The following is a 20,198-nucleotide window of genomic DNA, read 5'->3' on the forward strand; positions in this document are numbered from 1 at the left end:
CCATAACTCTAGAGACTGTTATGTGTGAAAAATCCCAGGAGATTAGGAGATAAGCAGTTTCTGAGATACTCAAACCACCCCGTCTGGCACCAGTAATCATTCCAAAGACAAAGTCATGTTTTGGTCTGAACAACGAAAGAATCTCTTGACCATGTCTGCGTACTTTTGTGCATTAAGCTGCTGCTCTGTGATTAGCTGATGAGATATTTGCATTAACAAGCAGGTGTACATATCAAAGTGCCTAGTGAGAGTACATTTAAAGTATTTAGTAGGAGTGGGAGATTCACAGTAGGGAAATTCAACCAAACACTGATAGAATTTTGAAGCTCACTCTTTGAAATGGTGGACACCGAATGAACCCCTGAACATTTCTGAAAGGAACTTCACAGCACATAGCCCTCAAAGCAACAACATGAGTTAGGAAGTGGACGAATACTTTTCAGGCACCAAGATCACAATAGTCTAAATGACTTCCCACCATGATACATATTTCTATAATCTAGGAGAAATTCCATCTCAGTTATTATCAAAACTGCAAAATATTCCAATAACCTTAAATTACTAAAATAAGTAAGTTTAATAAATAATCAATGACTGTCAATTATAATGTAAACATTTTGAAGAAAATAAAATGTATCTTGCTACATTCAAAATATTAACTTTTGGAGTAAATTTATTGAACAGTGATGAAGGCATACAGAAATTAGATTAAAAAAAACTTTTTTCCCCGCTGCTTGCTAATTGCAATACAAGTAGTCACAGATACTGTGACTTAATTCACGTTCATCCTGCCATTTTGTAAATGGTGCACTTTTTCAAAATTGAAGTCAATCATTGTCGCTCTCGAGATCAGGATTATAATCTGGGTCGTCATCGTCATCTAATTCTAAATCATCCATATCTTGGAAAAGAGATTCATCAACTTCCACATTGTTACCTGCCGTAAATATACATAGAACATTTAGTCACAATACAGTTATTTATTTATTTAGAGATACAGGTTTTCCTAATGAGCTCATGCAGCTAATAGTTAGTTTATACTGAGACCATAAGCCATAGGAGCAGAATTAGGCCATTCAGCCCATCAAATCTCCTCTGCCATTCAATCATGGCTGATTTATTAACTCTCTCAACCCTACTTTCCCCACCCTTCTCCCCATAACCTATCAGCCTCCAGCTTAAATATATCTAAAGAAAGACATGGAACTGCACAGCTGTCTGTGGCAATGAATTCCACAGATTCACCACCCCCGGCTAAAGAAAGCTTTCCTCTTCTCTGTTCTAAATGGACATCCCTCGATTCTGAAGCTGTGCCCTCAGGTACTAGACCACTCTACCTAGGTCTTTCAATATTCAATTTAAACAAGTTAAACATCAAAATTTCTGCAGATCTATGATGGGAGCATTCTGACTGGTTACATCATTGCCTGGTGTGGAGTCTCCAATGTGCAGGATTGCAAAAGGCTGTGGGGGTTGTAGCCTCAGCCATCTCCATCAGGGGCACAACCCGCCCTGCAATGAGGACATCTTCAAAAGACGGTACCCCAATGAATGATATCCATCCCGAAGGACCCTCACCATTCAACACATGCCCTACTCTCACTATTACTATCGGGAATAAATACAGGAGCCTGAAGACACATACTCAATGTTTTAGGAAAAACTTCTGCCCCACCTCTATCGTATTTCTGAATGATCCATGAACCCATGAACACTACCTCGCTATTCATTTTTTGCAGTATATATTTATTCAGAATCAGAATCGAGTTTAATATCAAAACTCAAAAAAATTTATTATCAAGGTATGCATGCAGTATACAACCATGAGATTTGTCTTCCCACAGACAAACACAAAACAGAAAACCATGGAACTCACTCAATTAAAAGCATCAAACCCTCAACAAGCGAAAAAAAAGGACAAATCACGCAAACACCAAAAAATAAGTGACAAACAAGAATATAAAACACCAAAACACAAAATAAATTACACAGTCCAGGCATATTCAGTTCAGTTATATCTAGCACTGTGTTATTTGCTGATTGGCATATGTCATGAAATTTGTTGTTTTGCAGCAGCAGTACAGTGCAATACATAACAAAAGACCTATAAGACAGCAAAAAAAAGGAACGTCAGGTAGTGTACATGGACCACACAAGACACTGGATGAACTCAGCAGGCCAGGCAGCATCTATGGAAAAGAGCACAGTCGACGTTTCGGGCCGAGATCCTTCAGCAAGACTGGAAAAAATGATGAGAAGTTTGAGCAAGAAGGTGGGAGGAAGAGAGGGGAGGAAGAAGTACAAGGTGGTAGGTCAAAGGTGAAACTGGGAGGGGGGACAGGTGAAGATAAGAGTTGGGAAGAAAATTAGTGAAAGAGATAAAGGGCTGGAGGAGGAGGAATCTGACAGGAGTGGACAGAAGCCCAAGGAAGAATGGGTAGGGGGAGGATCACCAGAGAGAGGTGATGGGCCAGTAAGGAGATGAGAAAGGGAAATAGGAATGGGGAATGGTGAAGGTGGAGGGTCAATTACTGGAAGGAGAAATTGATATTCATGCCATCAGGTTGGAGGCTACTCAGGATGGAATATAAAGTGTTGCTCCTCTCCCTGAGTGTGGCCTCATCACAACAGTACAGGAGTGTGTACGTGGGTTTACTGTTCATTCAGACATTTGATCGTGGAGGGAAAGAAGCTCTTCCTAAAACACAGAGTGAGACTCTTCAGGCTTCTGTACCTCTTCCTTGATGGTAACAATAACCTGCAGTAATTTTGTTAATGTATTGCACTGTACTGCTGCCATAAAAGAACCAATTTGATTCTGATGATAGTAATGGTCGCCAATATAGTAATTATCAAGGATCAATGTTATTTGGCATATACATTTATTTGCTATGGTGTGTTGGCGCAACATGTAACAAAAACAACATTCAACAAATATAAAGAATTATATAAAAATAAACTCAAGGGTTTGTAGTACAGATATGAAATAAAGTGAGCATAAGTAAATACCAGCAGGTAGTTGCAAAATAAACAGCATAATAAAATATGGTTCAAAGTGTTTACAGTGTAGTTCAGTGACTAAAGTTATACAAACTCCATTTCCAGAAAAGTTGGGATATTTTCCAAAATGCAATAAAAACAAAAATCTGTGATATGTTAATTCACGTGATCCTTTATTTAACTGACAAAAGTACAAAGAAAAGATTTTCAATAGTTTTACTGACCAACTTAATCGTATTTTGTAAATATACACAAATTTAGAATTTGATGGCTGCAACACACTCAACAAAAGTTGGGACAGAGGCATGTTTACCATTGTGTTACATCACCTTTCCTTTTAATAACACTTTTTAATCATTTTGGAACTGAGGATACTAATTGTAGTAGATTTGCAATCAGAAATTTTGTCCATTCTTGCTTGATATAAGACTTCAGCTGCTCAACAGTCCATGGTCTCCGTTGTCTGATTCTCCTCTTCATGATGCGCCATACATTTTCAATAGGAGATAGACCTGGACTGGCAGCAGGCCAGTCAAGCACATGCACTCTGTGTCTACAAAGCCACGCTGTTGTAGCCCGTGCAGAATGTGCTCTGGCATTGTCCTGCTGAATTAAGCATGGACATCCTGGGAAGAGACGTCGCCTTGATGGCAACATATGTCTCTCTAAAATCCTAATATACGCCTCAGAGTCAATGGTACCTTCACATACATGCAACTCACCCATGCCGTGGGCACTGATGCACCCCCATACCATCACAGATGCTGGCTTTTGCACCTCTCGCTGATAACAATCTGGATGGTCATTTTCATCTTTGGCATGGAGAACTACGCCCGTTTTTCTGAAAATTAGCTGAAATGTGGACTCATCTGACCACAGCACAGGGTTCCACGGTCTTTCAGTCCATCTGAGATGAGCTCGGGCCCAGAGAACTCGCCGGCGTTTCTGCATAGAGTTGGTGTATGGCTTCCTCCTTGGGTAATACAGTTTCAAGTTGCATTTCTGGATGCAGCGACGGACTGTGTTGAGTGACAATGGTTTTCCGAAGTACTCCCGAGCCCAGCTGGCTATAATTGTCACAGTAGCATGACGGTTTCTTAGGCAGTGCCGCCTGAGGGCTCGAAGATCATGCGCATTCAACAGTGGTTTCCGACCTTGCCCTTTACGCACTGAGATGTTTCTGAATTCTCTGAATCTTTTCACAATATTACGTACAGTAGATGTTGAAAGACCTAAATTCTCTGCAATCTTGCGTTGAGAAATGTTCCTTTTGAACTGATACTTGAATATTCTGTGCACTTTTCAATCTTATTTTAACTCTGTCCCAACTTTTGTTGAGTGTGTTGCAGCCATCAAATTCTAAATTTGTGTATGTTTACAAAATACAATTAAGTTGGTCAGTAAAACTACTGAAAATCTTTTCTTTGTACTTTTGTCAGTTAAATAAAGGATCACATGAATTAACATATCACAGATTTTTGTTTTTATTGCATTTTGGAAAATATCCCAACTTTTCTGGAAATGGGGTTTGTAGATAGAGGGGCGGGAGAGGAGGGAGTTGATCAGACTAACTGCCCGGGGAAAGAAACTTTTAAGATGGTGAGAAGTTTTTGTTTTAATAGAACGTTCCAGAAAGGGGCTTTGACTTTTGGGGTGGAACAGTGGCACTGTAGTTAGTGTTGCTTCCTCGCTTCTCCAGATACCAGTAGTTTGATCCTGAGCCCGAGTACTGTCGGCATGCACTTTATATGTTTCTCCCGTGGTCACATCCCCCCCCCACCCCCACATGCCAAAGGACTGCTGGGTGGAGGTTAACTGGCCGCTGTAAATTGCCCTTAGTGGAAAGAGGATTGGGGTTGGGGAAACGAGGGGGAAGACTGCAGCACTGATGAAGATGGGTTTTTGATACACAGTGTGGACACAAAGCACTGAAGTGTCTGCGTGTTGTATCAGTATCAGTGACACAGTTGTGAAATTCTGACTGGCTGTACGGAGGAACAAATGCACAGGATCAGAAAAAGCTGCAGGGCACTGCAAGCTCCGCGAGCTCCATCATCGACGCGATAGTCCTCACCATCGAGGACATCTTCAAAAGGCAACGCCTCAGATGTCCATCACTAAGAACACGCACCACTGAGGTCTGGGAGAAGGTAGTTGCTTGGGTAAGATTCCACAGCAGGAAAGAAGCTCCAGGGATGGATGGAGGCAAACGAGAGGAGGTGATTACAGTTACCGGCCAGAAGATCAGAGGTGACAGAAAATGGGGGTATGTGAGAAGATTGGCAGAACTAGGGTAAGGATTGGACTACTGTCTTCAGTTCTGGTCACCTCACTACAGGAAAGATGTAGATACTATAGAGAGAGGGCAGAGGAGATTAACAAGGATGTTGCCTGGATTGGAGAGCGTGCCTTATGAGAATAGGTTGAGTGAACTTGGCCTTTTCTCCTTGAAGCGACGGCGGATGAGAGCTGACCTGATAAAGGTGTATAAGGTGATGAGAGGCATTGATTGCGTGTATAGTCAGAGGCTTTTTCCTAGGGCTGAAATGGCTAACACAAGGGGGAGCATAGTTTTTAATGTGCTTGGAAGTAGGTACAGAGGGGATGTTAGTCGTCATTAAGGACCCCCATCACTCTTCTCACTGCTACTATCAGGAAGGAGGCACTGAAGTGTGAAGACACAATCTCAGTGACTCAGAAGCAGCTTCTTCCCCTCTGCTCTCAAGTTTCTGAATGGACATCACATCCATGAACACTACCTCACTACATTTTTATCTCTGTTTGTTGCATTACTTACTTAATTTAACTATTCAATATATGTTAACAAATTTCACCACATATACCGGTGATATTAAATCTGATTCTGATCCTGACATATGTACACTCAGTGTAATTCAGTTTTTTTCCTATATTTTCATGTATTGCATCGTTGGGAAGGTCTTCGCCTGCGTGGTCCTGAACAGACTGCAGAAAATAGCCAAAAGGGTATATCCCGAGTCTCAGTGCAGTTTCAGGTCAGAACACTCCACAATCGACATGATCTTCTCCCTTCGACAGCTACAAGAGAAATGCAGAGAGCAAAGACAACCACTCTACGTCGCTTTCATTGACCTTACGAAGGCCTTCGACCTCGTGAGCAGAGGCGGCCTGTTCAAAATCCTCGCCAGGACTGGTCGTCCCCTGAGGCTCCTCAGGATAGTTCAGTCATTCCCCACAGACATGAAGGGCGTCATTCAGTTCGACGGCTCTTCTTCGGAGGTCTTCAACATCGGCAGCGGTGTGAAGCAGGGCTGTGTGCTTGCCCCCACCCTGTTTGGCATCTTCTTCACAGTCATGCTGAAGCAGGCCTTTGGAACATCAACTTACGGTGTCTACCTCCACTCCAGATCAGACGGGAGGCTGTTCAAACTGTCCCGGCTGAGGGCGAAAACCAAGGATCATGAAGTACTCATCAGGGACATGTTGTTTGCAGACGACGCAGCACTGGCAACACACTCTGAAGAGCAACTGCAACGCCTCATGGACAGCTTCTCAAGAGCCTACTAGGACTTCAGTTTGACCATCAGCCTGAAGAAGACCAACGTGTTGGGCCAAGGCATTGAGCACCCCCCTGCCATTACCATCAACAACTACGAGCTGGAGGTAGTTCACGAGTTTACATACCTTGGCTCCACCATCACAGACAGCCTCTCCCTAGACGCCGAGATCAACAGACGGATCAGACGAGCAGCCTCAACATTCGCCAGGCTGACAAAGAGAGTCTGGGGGAACAGAAAGCTGACGACGCACACCAAAGTTGCAGTCTACAGGGCCTGCATCCTCAGCACACTGCTTTACGGCAGCGAGACCTGGAGCCTCTACTCCAGACAAGAGCGGCGTCTCAACGCCTTCCACCTTCGCAGCCTGAGACACATCCTGGACATCACGTGGACTGACCGAGTCACCAACAATGAGGTCCTGGCCCGTGCCCAGATACCCAGCCTCTTCACCCTGCTCCAACAACGCCATCTCCGCTGACTGGGCCACGTACACCGCATGTCATATGGGAGGATCCCGAAAGACCTGCTGTACGGGGAACTGGCCTCCGGCAAGAGAGCACAAGGGTGGCCCCATCTTTGTTTCAAAGACGTTTGCAAGAGAGACATGAAGTCACTGAACATGAACGTCGAGAGGTGGGAGGACATCGCAAGCGATCGCTCTCACTGGAGGCTGGAACTACGCAGAGGTCTAAAACGAGAAGAAGAGAAGCTGAGGCTTGCTGCTGAAGAAAAGCGCACTCATCGGAAAAACAGCACCAAGACAACACTGGAAGACAGCGCCTTCAAGGACAGTCGCTGCAGCCGAGACTGTCACTCCCGTGTGGGCCTCTACAGCCACAACAGACGCTGCTCTAACACAGTCTGAAGCTAGACTTTCCAGGCGCAGATCCATGGTCTCGCGAGACTAACGGATGCCACCACCATTGTACTGCTGCCGCAAAGTTAACAAATTTCTCAACATATGCCAGTGAAATTGAACCTGATTCTGATACTGATAATTTAATTGAAAGATAAAATATTACATCAGAGAAAGCTGAAAGATCAGTCATTCCTCTACCATGTTCCTATCAACAAACTGACATGAGGTAATCAGAGGACACACAAATCAATTTGTTATCAAAAATGTCACATCTGTGCACATAGAGGCAATCTTATACAAACATACAAAAATCAAAATAAATTGTACTTCCTACCCTCTTCCAAGAACTGAATGTCAGATGTGTCAAGGTTATGATCCGTTTCAAATTGCTGCTTTCCTGAAATATGAAAGTAGAACCTCAGCCCAATGACCAGATCTATCCTTTTCGATATTTACTTTGAAACTTTCCTGAACACATTTGACAAACTCTATCCCATCTAGTCCTTTCACAGTATGGGAGTCCATTGAAATATATTCTGCTCAATCTTTCGACTCCTGACTTTGTCTAAGGTCTTAACAAGATTTGTCTCCACAGCCTCTCCACTCTTGTTCCCATACCCTGCATCTCTAGTTTTAACAAACTCCCCCTCCCCCATACAACACTAGCAAACCTTCCCGCTAGGATATTAATCCCCCTCCAAGTCAGGGGCAAACGGGCTCTTCTGTACTAATCCTACCTTCCCTGGAAGAGAGCCTAATGATCTAAAAATCTGACATCCTCCCTCCTACACCAACTCCTTAGCCACATGATATTATCTTCCTGTTTCTGGTCTCACTAACACGTGGCACAGGTAGCTATCCTGACATCACAACCCCGGAGGTCGTCGTCTTTAACTTAGCACCTGACTCCCTGAACTCACTTTGAGGAACCTCATCCCTCTTCCTACCAATGCAATTGCTACCTACATGGACCACAGCCTCTGGCTATTCACCCTCCCACTTAAGAATGCTGAAGACTCGATCCAAGCTGTGTCGGACCCTAGCAGCCAGGAAGCAACATACGATCAGCAAATCTCGCTCTTGTCCACAGAACCTCCTTGCTGTTCCCCTAACAAATCCCCTGTCATGCAACACACATCAAAGTTGCTGGTGAACGCAGCAGACCAGGCAGCATCCCTAGGAAGAGGTGCAGTCAACGTTTCGGGCCGAGACCCTTCGTCAGGACTAACTGAAGGAAGAGTTAGTAAGAGATTTGAAAGTGGGAGGGGGAGGGGGAGATCCAAAATGATAGGAGAAGACAGGAGGGGGAGGGATGGAGCCAAGAGCTGGACAGGTGATAGGCAAAAGGGGATATGAGAGGATCATGGGACAGGAGGCCCAGTGAGAAGGAAAAGGGGGGGGAAAGCCCAGAGGATGGGCAAGGGGTATAGTGAGAGGGACAGAGGGAGAAAAAGGAGAGAGAGAGAAAGAATGTGTGTATATAAATAACGGATGGGGTATGAGAGGGAGGTGGGGCATTAGCGGAAGTTAGAGAAGTCAATGTTCATACCATCAGGTTGGAGGCTACCCAGACAGAATATAAGGTGTTGTTCCTCCAACCTGAGTGTGGCTTCATCTTTACATAGAGGAGGCCGTGGATAGACATGTCAGAATAGGAATGGGATGTGGAATTAAAATGTGTGGCCACTGGGAGATCCTGCTTTCTCTGGCGGACAGAGCATAGGTGTTCAGCAAAACAATCTCCCAGTCTGCATCGGGTCTCGCCAATATATTGAAGGAAACATCGGCTGGGGTGATATACTGGACGCATTATATCACCCCAGCCGACTCACAGGTGAAGTGTCACCTCACCTGGAAGGACTGTCTGGGGCCCTGCCTCTTCTCTCCCTCCCCCCCGCACTTCCCTTCTGAGTCACAGAGCCAGACTCAGTGCCAGAGAGCTGAGCACTGTGACTTTCTTCTGCTAGGTCATCCACCCCCAACTGTATCCAAAGTGGTATACCTGTTGTTGAGAGAGATGGCCACAGGGTTACTCTGCACTGACTGTTTAACCCCTTTCCCCTTCTTGACTGTCACCCAATTTCTTGTGTCCTACACCTTGTGTGTAACTATCACTCCACTTGTCCCCTCAGACTGCATGTTTCGATACACATAAATAAACATCAATACAGTAATGAGATGAGCTTTGTTAATATTTTGGAAAAAGATTTACATCGTTCATTTTGTATTAACTAACCAAAAGTTTCTGGAGAAGGTACAATAATCAAATCACAAACCTGTCAGTTTAACTTTTCCGCCTTGCTCGTCTTCTTTTTGATTTTTCTTCATTTCAGTTAACTCTGCATCAAATCTTGCTTTCCAAGACAAGAAATTCTCAATTGTTACGGGTGTGCCATGGAAAATAGCCTAGAAAAGTTAATAGAAAAAAATGTAATAGTACAGAACCTTGAAGCAGGTGATCATGGCAGAATGGACAGTACCTTGGAATGACCGGATTGAGGAGGCATTCGAGAATAAGACCGAATACCAGGAGCTAGTAGAGTACTGCCAGGGACAAGGGTGGAGGGCACAATGCGAGCCCTTAAAGCTGGTGTGTAGAGATTTCACTGGCTGCTGGCTCTGCAGAACCTACTCTCTCCTTGGCATTATGAGGCCTGCAAAGAAGCAAGCTATGAGGACTGGCACGGAGGCTGCTGAGCGAGCCTCCAGATGCCTATGGACCAAGAGGTGTGACCTGTGGACCAGTGCTTCTGCGACACAAGCTGGGGCCTGATCAACCCTGGCTGGGTCACCTTGGCGAGGGTGTCTGATGTTGAAAGACCCAAACCACCCGATGACCCCAGGTTACATCACTGATCATGTGTCCCAGCACATCCTGGCATCTATCTCAGCATCAGGACTCAAGAAAAAGACCAATATAGTAACTTAACATATCAATACTAAAGTTTTGCAGTATTGACAAGACAGAAATATGATTTGTTCATTATCAACCTTGGATACAGATAGCCTTCATATTTCCAGTTTTGCTTTTCCACTTCAGTTTGCACTATGCATTCATGCATTTAATTGTTGATGATGCAGTCCATTTCAGGAAACCAATCATATAATATTTTTCCACATAAGCATTGCATTGTGATATTTTAATTTTCGTATGAGTCGAAGCAGGAAGTTTAATAGCACTAATCAAGATCAGGTTAAAATTAATAGATCTTCAGGATCACAATTCTTCTGACATTAAGAAGGGCTTTGACTAACAGTCAATCAGGACATCAGAAGTTTTGAGAGGAGGGGGCTCCAATCAGGTCCACTGCCTGAGTATAAACAACAGCAGCAGGTCAGTACAGTGAAAAAGAGCTTTGACCAGCCACCAATCAATGTTTGGAATTGATTAGTAAGAGCAAATTAAAGAAAGGCAGGGGCAAGCACAACAGTCATCATCGCAAAGGTTGTCACCTGAGTGGACGTTGTTAGAGTGGTGATCTTGAGACTTTTGCTCTTCCAGGCTTCAGTCAGAGAAAGCAAAAGAAGAGCTCTAAGTTCAGTTCTTTTCCCCTCTCTTCTTTGTATCTGCTCAGCTAGGATAGTAGAGATGCCAGGCAGGATAGCTGAGTTCTCCTCTTCCAGGATGTGGGAAGACAGGGAGACCTCCAGCATCCCTGATGATTACAACTGTGAGAAGTGCATCCAGCTGCAGCTGCTAACAAACAGCGTTAAGGAGCTGGAGCTGGAACTGGGTGAACTGTGGATCATTCGGGAGGCTGAAGGGGTGATAGATAGGATATATAGAGAGGTAGTTGCACCAAAGGTGCAGGACACAAGAAACTGGGTGACAGTCAGGAGGGGGAAAGGGGTTAAGAAGACAGTGCAGAGTAACCCTGTGGCCATCCCCCCCTCAACAACAGGTCTATCATTTTGGATACTGTCGGGGGGGGGGGGTGACCTCACAGAGGAAAGTCACAGTGATCGGGAATTGGGGAGAAAGGGCACCCTGTGGTGATAAGGGGCTCGTTTGATAAGGGAACGGACAGGAGGTTCTGTGGGCAAGAACGAGATTCCCAGATCGTACGTTGCCTACCAGGTACCAGGGTCTGGGATATCACGGATCGAGTCCTCAGCATTCTTAGCTGGAAGGGTGAACGGGCAAAAGTAATGTCCACTTAAGTACCAATGATATGGGTAGGACAACTGACGAGGTTCTGCATAGGGAGCTCTGGGATTTAGGTGCTAAGTTAAAGAGCAAAACCTCCAGTGTTCTGATCTCAAAATTAATGAGGTTAGAACTAGGAAGATTATGCAGTTTAATACGTGACTAAGGAGCTGGTGTAGGAGGGAGGGCATGACATTTTTAAATCATTGGGCTCTCTTCCACTGGAGGAAAACTAATATTCCAGTGGAAAGGCTTGTTAATGCTGCACAGTGGGGTTTATACTAGAGTTGCAGGAGATGGGAACCAGAGTACCAGAACAGTTAGGGGAGAGGTTGTGGAGGCAATATGTTGGTAAGACTTTAGACAAAGTTAGGAATCAAAAGGATGAGCACAGAGGAAACGTGAAGTGAGAAGTTACTGATAGGGCAAAATCGCAGTCAACAGGATGAGTTGCAACATAAGAGGAGGACAAAATTGAAAAAGGTAAATACAGGACTGACGGTGTTATATTTGAATGCTCGCAGTATCTGGAATAAGGTAGATAAACTTGAAGCACAGTTGCAGATTGGCAGGTATGAGGTCTTTGGCGGGAGGAGAGAGAGCAACGCACCGCGCGTGCGCAGGCCTCCGGTAAAAATGATATCGTATCTGTTAAATAGGGGCTGTGGACAATCCTGATTTGATGGAGACGGACGTGAAAACACAGAGGAACATCTGGAAAAATTTCTGAAATGCCAGTTCGCTGCTGTTGTTACTGCGTGATCGGGAATCTTTCGGAGGGAAGGCCTCAAAATCCCCGGCTTTGCCTGCTGTTGGTGACCGAGATGGAGGTCGAATCGTTCGGATAGAGATGGCGCTCAGTACTTGGTGTCGGACAGCTGATCAGAGCTTTAAGTTTTCGGATGACTCAGAGTCAGACCATGGTCGGGTATGGCAGGGAGAGTTTTTCTTCCTTCTCCCGTCTGCGTGAGATGTGGGACATTTGAGAGACTTTGAACTTTTTACTGTGCTCATGGACTTCTTCATCAAGTTATGGTATTGTTGCACTGTTGTAACTATATGTTATAATTATGTGGTTTTGTTAGTTTTTTTCAGTCTTGGTCTGTCCTGTGTTTTGTGATATCACACCGGAGGAAATATTGTATCATTTCTTAATGTATGCATTACTAAATGACAATAAAAGAGGACTGCATGTCTTCATAATCTAATGATGTTATAGGCATCACGGAATCACAGATTATAGCTGAAAGTTTAATGTCCAAGGATACACACTATATTGAAAGGATAGGGAGGAATGCAGAATGGTAATAAATTAAAGCAGATTATTAAAAAGAGCTGAAATAGGGTCAGACAGTGTTGAATCACTGTGGATAAAACCAAGGAACTGCAAGGGTAAAAAGATCCTGATGGGAGTTGTATACAGACCCCTAAACAGTAGTAAGAATGTGGCCTACAAATTACAATGGGGGAATAGATAATGCATGCCAAAAGGGCAATGTTGCAATAGCCATGGGTGACTTCAAAATGCGAGTAGATTGGGAAAACCAGAATGGTGCTGGATTTCAAGAGGGTGTATTTCTACAATGCCCACAAGATGGCGTTTTAGAGCAGTTTGTGACTGAGCACACTAGAGGATCAATCTACTCTGGATTGGATGTTGTGCAATGAACCAGATTTGATTAGAGAGCGTAAGGTAAAAGAACCCTCAGGAGAAGTGGTCATAATATGATCAAATTCACCTTGAAATTTCAGAAGGAGAAGCTCAAGTCAGATGTCTAGTTGATGTTTTGGGCCCGGACCCTTATATTCCGTCTGGGTAGCCTCCAACCTGATGGCATGCATATTGACTTCTCTAACTTTCGTTAAATGCCCCTCCTCCCCTTCACACCCAATCCCTTATTTATGTATTTAATATATTTTTTTATTTCCCCTCTTTTTTTCTCTATCTTCTTTCTCCCTCTGTCCCTCTCACTATAACTCCTTGCCTGCTCCCCACCCTCCGGGCTCCCCTCCCCACTTCTCTCTCTCCCCAGGCTTCCCATCCCATGATCCTCTCCCTTCTCCAGTCTGGTATCCCTTTTTCCAGCTTTTAGATCCACCCCTCCCCTCCTGTCTTCTCCAATCATTTCAGATCCCCTCCTCCCCCTCCTACTTTCAAATCTCTTACTAGCTCTTCCTTCAGTTAGTCCTGACGAAGGGTTCTACCCCAAAATGTCGACTGTACCTCTTCCTATAGATGCTGCCTGGCCTGCTGCGTTCCACCAGCATTTTTTGTGTGTGTTGCTCAAATTTCCAGCATCTGCAGATTTCCTCGTGTCAAGTCAGATGTATCAGTTTTACTGTGGAGTAAAGGGAATTACAGAGGCATGCGAGTGGAGCAGGCCAGAATTGACTGGAAATTGTGTACAGTTCTGGTCATCGAATTATAGGAAAGATGGCAATAAAATTGAGAGAGTACAGAGGAGATTTACTAAAATGTTGCATGGGTTTCATCTCCTAAGTTACAGAGAAAGGTTGAACAAGTTAGGTCCTTATTCTTTGGAGTGTAGAAGGTTGAGGGGGGGACTTGATAGAGGTATTTAAAATTATGAGGAGGATAGATAGAGTTGACATGGATAGGCTTTTTCCATTGAGAGTGGGGGAGATTCAAACAAGACATGAGTTGAGAGTTAAAGGGCAAAAGTTTAGGAGTAACATGAGGGGGAACTTCTTTACTCAGAGAGTGGTAGCTGTGTGGAACGAGCTTCCAGCAGAAGTGGTTGAGGCAGGTTCGATGTTGTCGTTTAAAGTTAAATTGGATAGCTATATGGACAGGAAAGGAATGGGGGTTATGGGCTGAGTGCAGGTCGGTGGGACTAGGTGAGAGTAAGAGTTCGGCACGGACTAGAAGGGCTGAGATGGCCTGTTTCTATGCTGTAATTGTTATATGAACACTGGCAGGGATGATGGCAGAGCAGCAACGGCTGGAATTTCTGGAAGCAATTCAGAAGGCGCAAGATATATACGTCCCAAAGAGGAAGAAGTATTCTCAAGGAAAGATGACACAACCGTGGCTAACAAGAGAAGCCAAAGAGAACATAAAAGCCAAAGAGAGGGCATATAATAAAGCAAAAATTAGTGGGAAGTTAGAGCAATGGGAAACTTTTCAAAACCAGCTGAAGGCAACTAAAAAGTAATTAAGATAAAGACAGAATACGAAAGTAAAGCTCGCCAATAATATTAAAGAAGATACATAAAGTGTAAATAAAGGTGAGAATGGCTATCAGACCACTGGAAAACTATGCCGGAGAGGTAGTATTGGGGGACAACGAATTGGCAGATGAAATGAATAAGTATTTTGCATCAGTCCTCACTGTGGAAAACACTAGCAGTATGGTGGAAGTTCCAGATGTCAAGGGACATACGTGTGTGAAGTTAACATAACTAGATATTTGCGTGGGGTTCTGAGTAGGTACGTTCCAATGAGACATGGAAAGGATGGTAGTGTACAAGATCCGTGGTGCACAAAGGCTGTTGTAAATCTAGTCAAGAAGAAGAGCATACCAAAGGTTCAAAAAACAAGGAATAGATATGAATCTAGATTATAAGGCTAGCAGGAAGGAGTTTAAGAATGAAATTAGGAGAGCCAGAAGGGGCCATGAGAAGGCCTTGGCGGAGAAGACAAAGGAAAACTCCAAGGCTTTCTACAAGTATATGAAGAGCAAGAGGATAAGATGTGAGAGAATAGAACCAATTAAGTGTGACAATGGAAAAGTGTGTATGGAACCGGAGGAAATAGTGGAGGTACTTAAATACTTTGCTTCAGTATTCACTACGGAAAAGGATCTTGGCGATTGTAGTGATGACTTGCAGTGGACTGAAAAGCTTGAGAATGTAGATATTAAGAAAGAGGATGTGCCGGAGCTTTTGGAAAGCATCAAGTTGGATAAGACACCAGGACCAGACAAGATGTACCCCAGGCTACTGTGGGAGGTGAGGGAGGGGATTGATGAGCCTTTGGCAATGATCTTTGCATCATCAATGAGGACAGGAGAGGTTCTGGAGGATTGGAGGGTTGCGGATGTTGTTCCCTTATTCAAGAAAGGGAGTACGGATAGCCCAGGAAATTATAGGCCAGTGAGTCTTACTTCAGTGGTTGGTAAGTTGATGGAGAAGATCCTGAGAGGCAGGATTTATGAACATTTGGAGAGGCATAATATGACTAGGAGTAGTTAGCATGGCTTTGTCAAAGGCAGGTCTTGCCTTACGAGCCTGAATGAATTTTTTGAGGATGTGACTAAACACAATGATGAAGGTAGAGCCGTAGATGTAGTGTGTATGGATTTTAGCAAGGCATTTGATAAGGTACCCCATGCAAGGCTTATTGAGAAAGTAAGGAGGCATGGGATCCAAGGGGGCATTGCTTTGTGGATCCAGAACAGGCTTGCCCACACGGTCAGCCACAACCTTATACATTGTTCCTGTAATACCATGGGCTTGTAGTTTGTTCAGCAGCCTCATGTGTGGCATCTTGTCAAAGGCCTTCTGAAAATTCAAATACACAACATCAACTGATTCTCCTTTGTCTGTCCTGATTGTTATTTCTTCAAAGTACTTCAACAGATTTGTCAGGCAAGATCTTCTCTTGAGGAAACCATGCTGACTGTGGCCTATTTTATCATGTGCCTCCTCTCTGAGACCTCATCCTTAATAATCGATTCCAACATCTTCCCAACCACCGAGGTTAGGCTAACTTCCTTTTTTCTGCCTCTCTCCCTTCTTGAAGAGTGGAGTAACATTTGCAATTTTCCAGTCTTCCCAAACCATTCCAGAAGCTAGTGATTCTTGGAAGATCATTAGCGTATGATCACGCGCTTTGGTAGAAGAAATGGTTCACTATTTCCTAAGTGAAGAGAAAATGCAAAAAAACTGCAGCACAAAGGAACTTGGGAGTCTTTGTGCAAAATTCCCTAAAGGTTAATTTGCAGATTGAGTCTGTGGTGAGGAAGGCAAATGCAATGTTGGTATTCATTTCAAAAGGACTAGGATATAACAGCAAGGATGTAATGTTGAGACTTTATAAAGCACTGCTGAGGCCTCAGTTGGAGAATTGTGAGCAGTTTTGGGCTCTTTATCTTAGAAAGGAAATGCTGAAACTGGATTGGGTTCAAAGGAAGTTCACAGAAATGATTCCAGTATTGAATAGCTTGTCAAATGAATAGTGCTTGATGGCTCTGGGCACATATTCACTGGTATTCAGAACAGTGAAGAAGGATGTGGAGAGGATGTTGCCTATGGTCGGAGAGTTTAAGACCAGAGAACACAGCCTCAGAATAGAATAGAGATGAGGAGGAATTGTTGCAACTTTCCCTCTCTCACCTTAAAACCTATACCCTCTAGTATTTTGCCCTAGCTTCAATCACTAGAATGGGGCTATCAACAGACCGTCTTCATTATCTGCAGTTCCACCAACATTTTCTCAGAATCAGGTTTATTATCACCAGCATGTGTTGTGAAATTTGTTAACTTAGCAGCAGCAGTTCAATGCAATACATTATATAGAATAAGAGAAAAAAGAAAATAATAATAATAAATAGATAAGTAAATCAATTACAGTATACATATACTGAACAGATTAAAAATTGTGCAAGAAACAGAAATAATATATACCGTAAATTCTGGTGTATAAGCCGAGAATTTGGCCCTTATACAGAGGATGCCAACTTTGGAAAAACGAATACACAGAAGACAGGTCGTATTTATTGGCTGTTTTTGAGTCAAATACAAAAAATACAAACGCTTATGAAATCTACACAAAAGAAAAGATCAACAAAACACATTCTGTGTTTTGCGACCATCTTTTGTACATGGTGGTCGCAAACTCAATACTGAGTACACGTACTGATCCCGCTACCCCGTGTTATGTTTTAACAAGATTACAATGGGCGCTAAATAGTTTCACGGGGGTTACATTTCAGAGGACTCTTTACCATTGGGAACCTAATCCAAAACTTCCCTCCCTGATCCAAAACCTCTACAAAAGGGGTTGGCTTACACAAAGGTAACATGAAAAAGTCACTTTTTTAACCTTGAAAATGGGGGGTCGGCTTATACTCAGGGTTGGTTAATTCACCGGAATTTACGGTACTAAAAAAAAGCGGGGTAGTGTTCACGGGTTCAATGTCCATTTAGGAATCGGGTGGCAGAGGGGAAGAAGCTGTTCCTGAATCGCTGAGTGTGTGCCTTCAGGCTTCTGTACCTCCTTCTTGATGGTAACAGTGAGAAAAGGGCATGCCTTGGGTGCTGGAGGTCCTTAATAATGGACGCTGCCTTTCTGAGACACCGCTCCCTGAAGATGTCCTGGGTACTTTGTAGGCTAGTACCCAAGATGGAGCCAACTAAATTTACAACCAACTGAATTTTCTGTGGAAGGGTCCCGATAAATGGTCTCAGCCCCAAACGTCGACTGTTATTCCACTCCAAAGATGCTACCTGACTTGCTGAGTTCCTCCAGCATTTTGTGTGTGCCACTCTGAATTTCCACCATCTGCCAAATCTCTTGTGCTTCTAATTTTGTTTTTGTCAGTCGTGAAATCATAGAACATGCCAGCACAGAAACAGGCCATATTTCGGATGCCCAACAATTTATTAATAACCCTTAATAATCCATATGACTTTGGAATGTGGGAGGAAACTGATGCACCCAAACAAAACACAGGGGGTCACGGGGAGACTGTACAAACTCCTTAGACAATGGCAGGAATTAACTGTGATCGATGGCGTATTAAAGTATAATGCTAACCGCTATGCCACTCTGCAGCCTGATACTACCTTCCTGTTTCTTGCTTCATGAGCACATGGCACAGGGAGCACTCGGTTGCAAATAAATCTGTGGAACTTTTTCCAAAAGACAGGAGGTCCAAAGATATATTTATGTACAAAAAAAAGGACAAAATTAGCAAATGACAAATATGAGTGAACAGATATAGAATAACAGCTTTAAGGATTCAAACGAATGTCAGAAACCTACTGAGATCCACACTCAGTGGCCACTTTATTAGTCACACCTGCTCATTAATGTAAATATCTAATCAGCCAATCATGTGGCGGCAATCCAATACTTAAAAGCATGCAGACATGGTCAAGAGGTTCAGATGTTGTTCAGACCAAACATCAGAATAAGGAAGAAATGTGATCTAAGTGACTTTGACTGTGGAATGATTGTTGTTGCCAGACAGGGTGGCTTGAGTATCTCAGAAACTGCTGATGTGCTGGGATTTTCATGCACAAGTCTCCAGAGTTTGCAGAGAATGGTGCAAAAAACAAAAAAAAAATCAGTGAACAGCAGCTTTGTTGGCAAAAACACCTTGTTAATGAGAGGTCAGAGAAGTATGGCAGACTGGTTCAAACTGACAGGAAGGCGACAATAACTCAAATAACCACACGTTACAAGCAGTGATGTGCATAAGAGCATCTATGAATACACCTGTCGAACCTTGAAGTGGATGGGCTATGGCAGCAGAAGACCTTGAGAATAAACTCACTTTATTAAGCACTGGTGGCCACTGAGTGTATGACGTACAGATCATTCTGACGTATTCAATCCACTTTTACTGACAGGTAAATTTGCACATAAAATACCTTTTCAATTTCTTCAGCTTCTTTCTCTTTTAATAACTTCTCCATTTCTTTGCGAGATTTTATTTGATCGACGATTTCGTTTAATTTTTCTTGAACAGCTGTCACTAAGGTAAATATCATGACCATCCCAATGTTTTCCTGTGCCTGGAAAAAGACTCAGTGTAAGCACAAGATGAAAGAACGAACAATTGCTCCACTCAAACATAAATGAGGTCAGTGATCACTATCAACTGTAAAACTCAGTTGGGGGAGGAGGGGTGGGGGAAGGGAGGTGGGGCGGGGAAGACAGGGGAGGGGGGAAAGGAAAACCGGGGGGGGGGGAAGGAACTCTGGGGGAAAGGAAGACAGGGGAGGAAGAAGGGGTGGAAGGAAGGGGTGGGAAGAGGCGGGTCCCTGCAGCTCCAGAGAAAACAATGCAAATTTTTCCAGCCTCTCTTGATACTATGACAATGTATTGCATTGTAAAACAACAAATTTCACAACATACATCAACCTGATTCTGAAATTCCAAGCAGTGTCCTTTAAGGTAGTAAAAGCTGCAAAAACTAAGAATTTCAGATTGCTTAATGTATACATTTTCTGATATTAAATATCATATTAATGCAAATGATACTAAGATAGGTGGCATTGTGGATAATGAAGTAGGTTTTCAAAGCTTGCAGAAAGATTTAGGCCAGTTAGAAGAGTGCGCTGAAAGATGGTAGATGGAGTTTAATGCTGAAAAATGTGAGGTGCTACATTTTGGTAGGACTAATCAAAATAGGACATACATGATAAATGGTAGGGCATTGCAGAATGCAGTAGAACAGAGGGATCTAGGAATAATGGTGCATAGTTCCCTGAAGGTGGAATCTCATGTGGATAGGGTGGTAAAGAAAGCTTGTGGTATGCTGGCCTTTATAAATCAGAGCATTGAGTATAGGAGTTGGGATGTAATGTTGAAATTGTATAAGGCATTGGTAAGGCCAAATTTGGAGTATTGTGTACAGTTCTGGTCACCGAATTATAGGAAAGATGTCAGTAAAATTGAGAG

The 20,198-nt window shown here is 43.4% G+C and overlaps 1 protein-coding gene across 1 annotated transcript in view; it reads right to left on the minus strand.

Moving 5' to 3' along the window:
* Nucleotides 1-655: 655 nt before the first annotated feature.
* Nucleotides 656-20,198, minus strand: part of rwdd1 (RWD domain containing 1) — a 44,976-nt gene continuing 25,433 nt past the window's right edge. The window contains exons 4-7 of the mRNA XM_063033511.1: nucleotides 19,166-19,309; nucleotides 9,675-9,804; nucleotides 7,733-7,795; nucleotides 656-937 (exon numbers count right to left, since the gene is read on the minus strand). Coding sequence (XP_062889581.1) covers nucleotides 828-937; nucleotides 7,733-7,795; nucleotides 9,675-9,804; nucleotides 19,166-19,309 — 447 coding nt within the window. The 3' untranslated portion in view covers nucleotides 656-827. The remainder of the gene's footprint in view (nucleotides 938-7,732; nucleotides 7,796-9,674; nucleotides 9,805-19,165; nucleotides 19,310-20,198) is intronic.

The sequence above is a fragment of the Mobula hypostoma genome, chromosome 2 (assembly GCF_963921235.1).
Source record: "Mobula hypostoma chromosome 2, sMobHyp1.1, whole genome shotgun sequence".
In the NCBI taxonomy this organism is placed as follows: Eukaryota; Metazoa; Chordata; class Chondrichthyes; order Myliobatiformes; family Myliobatidae; genus Mobula; species Mobula hypostoma.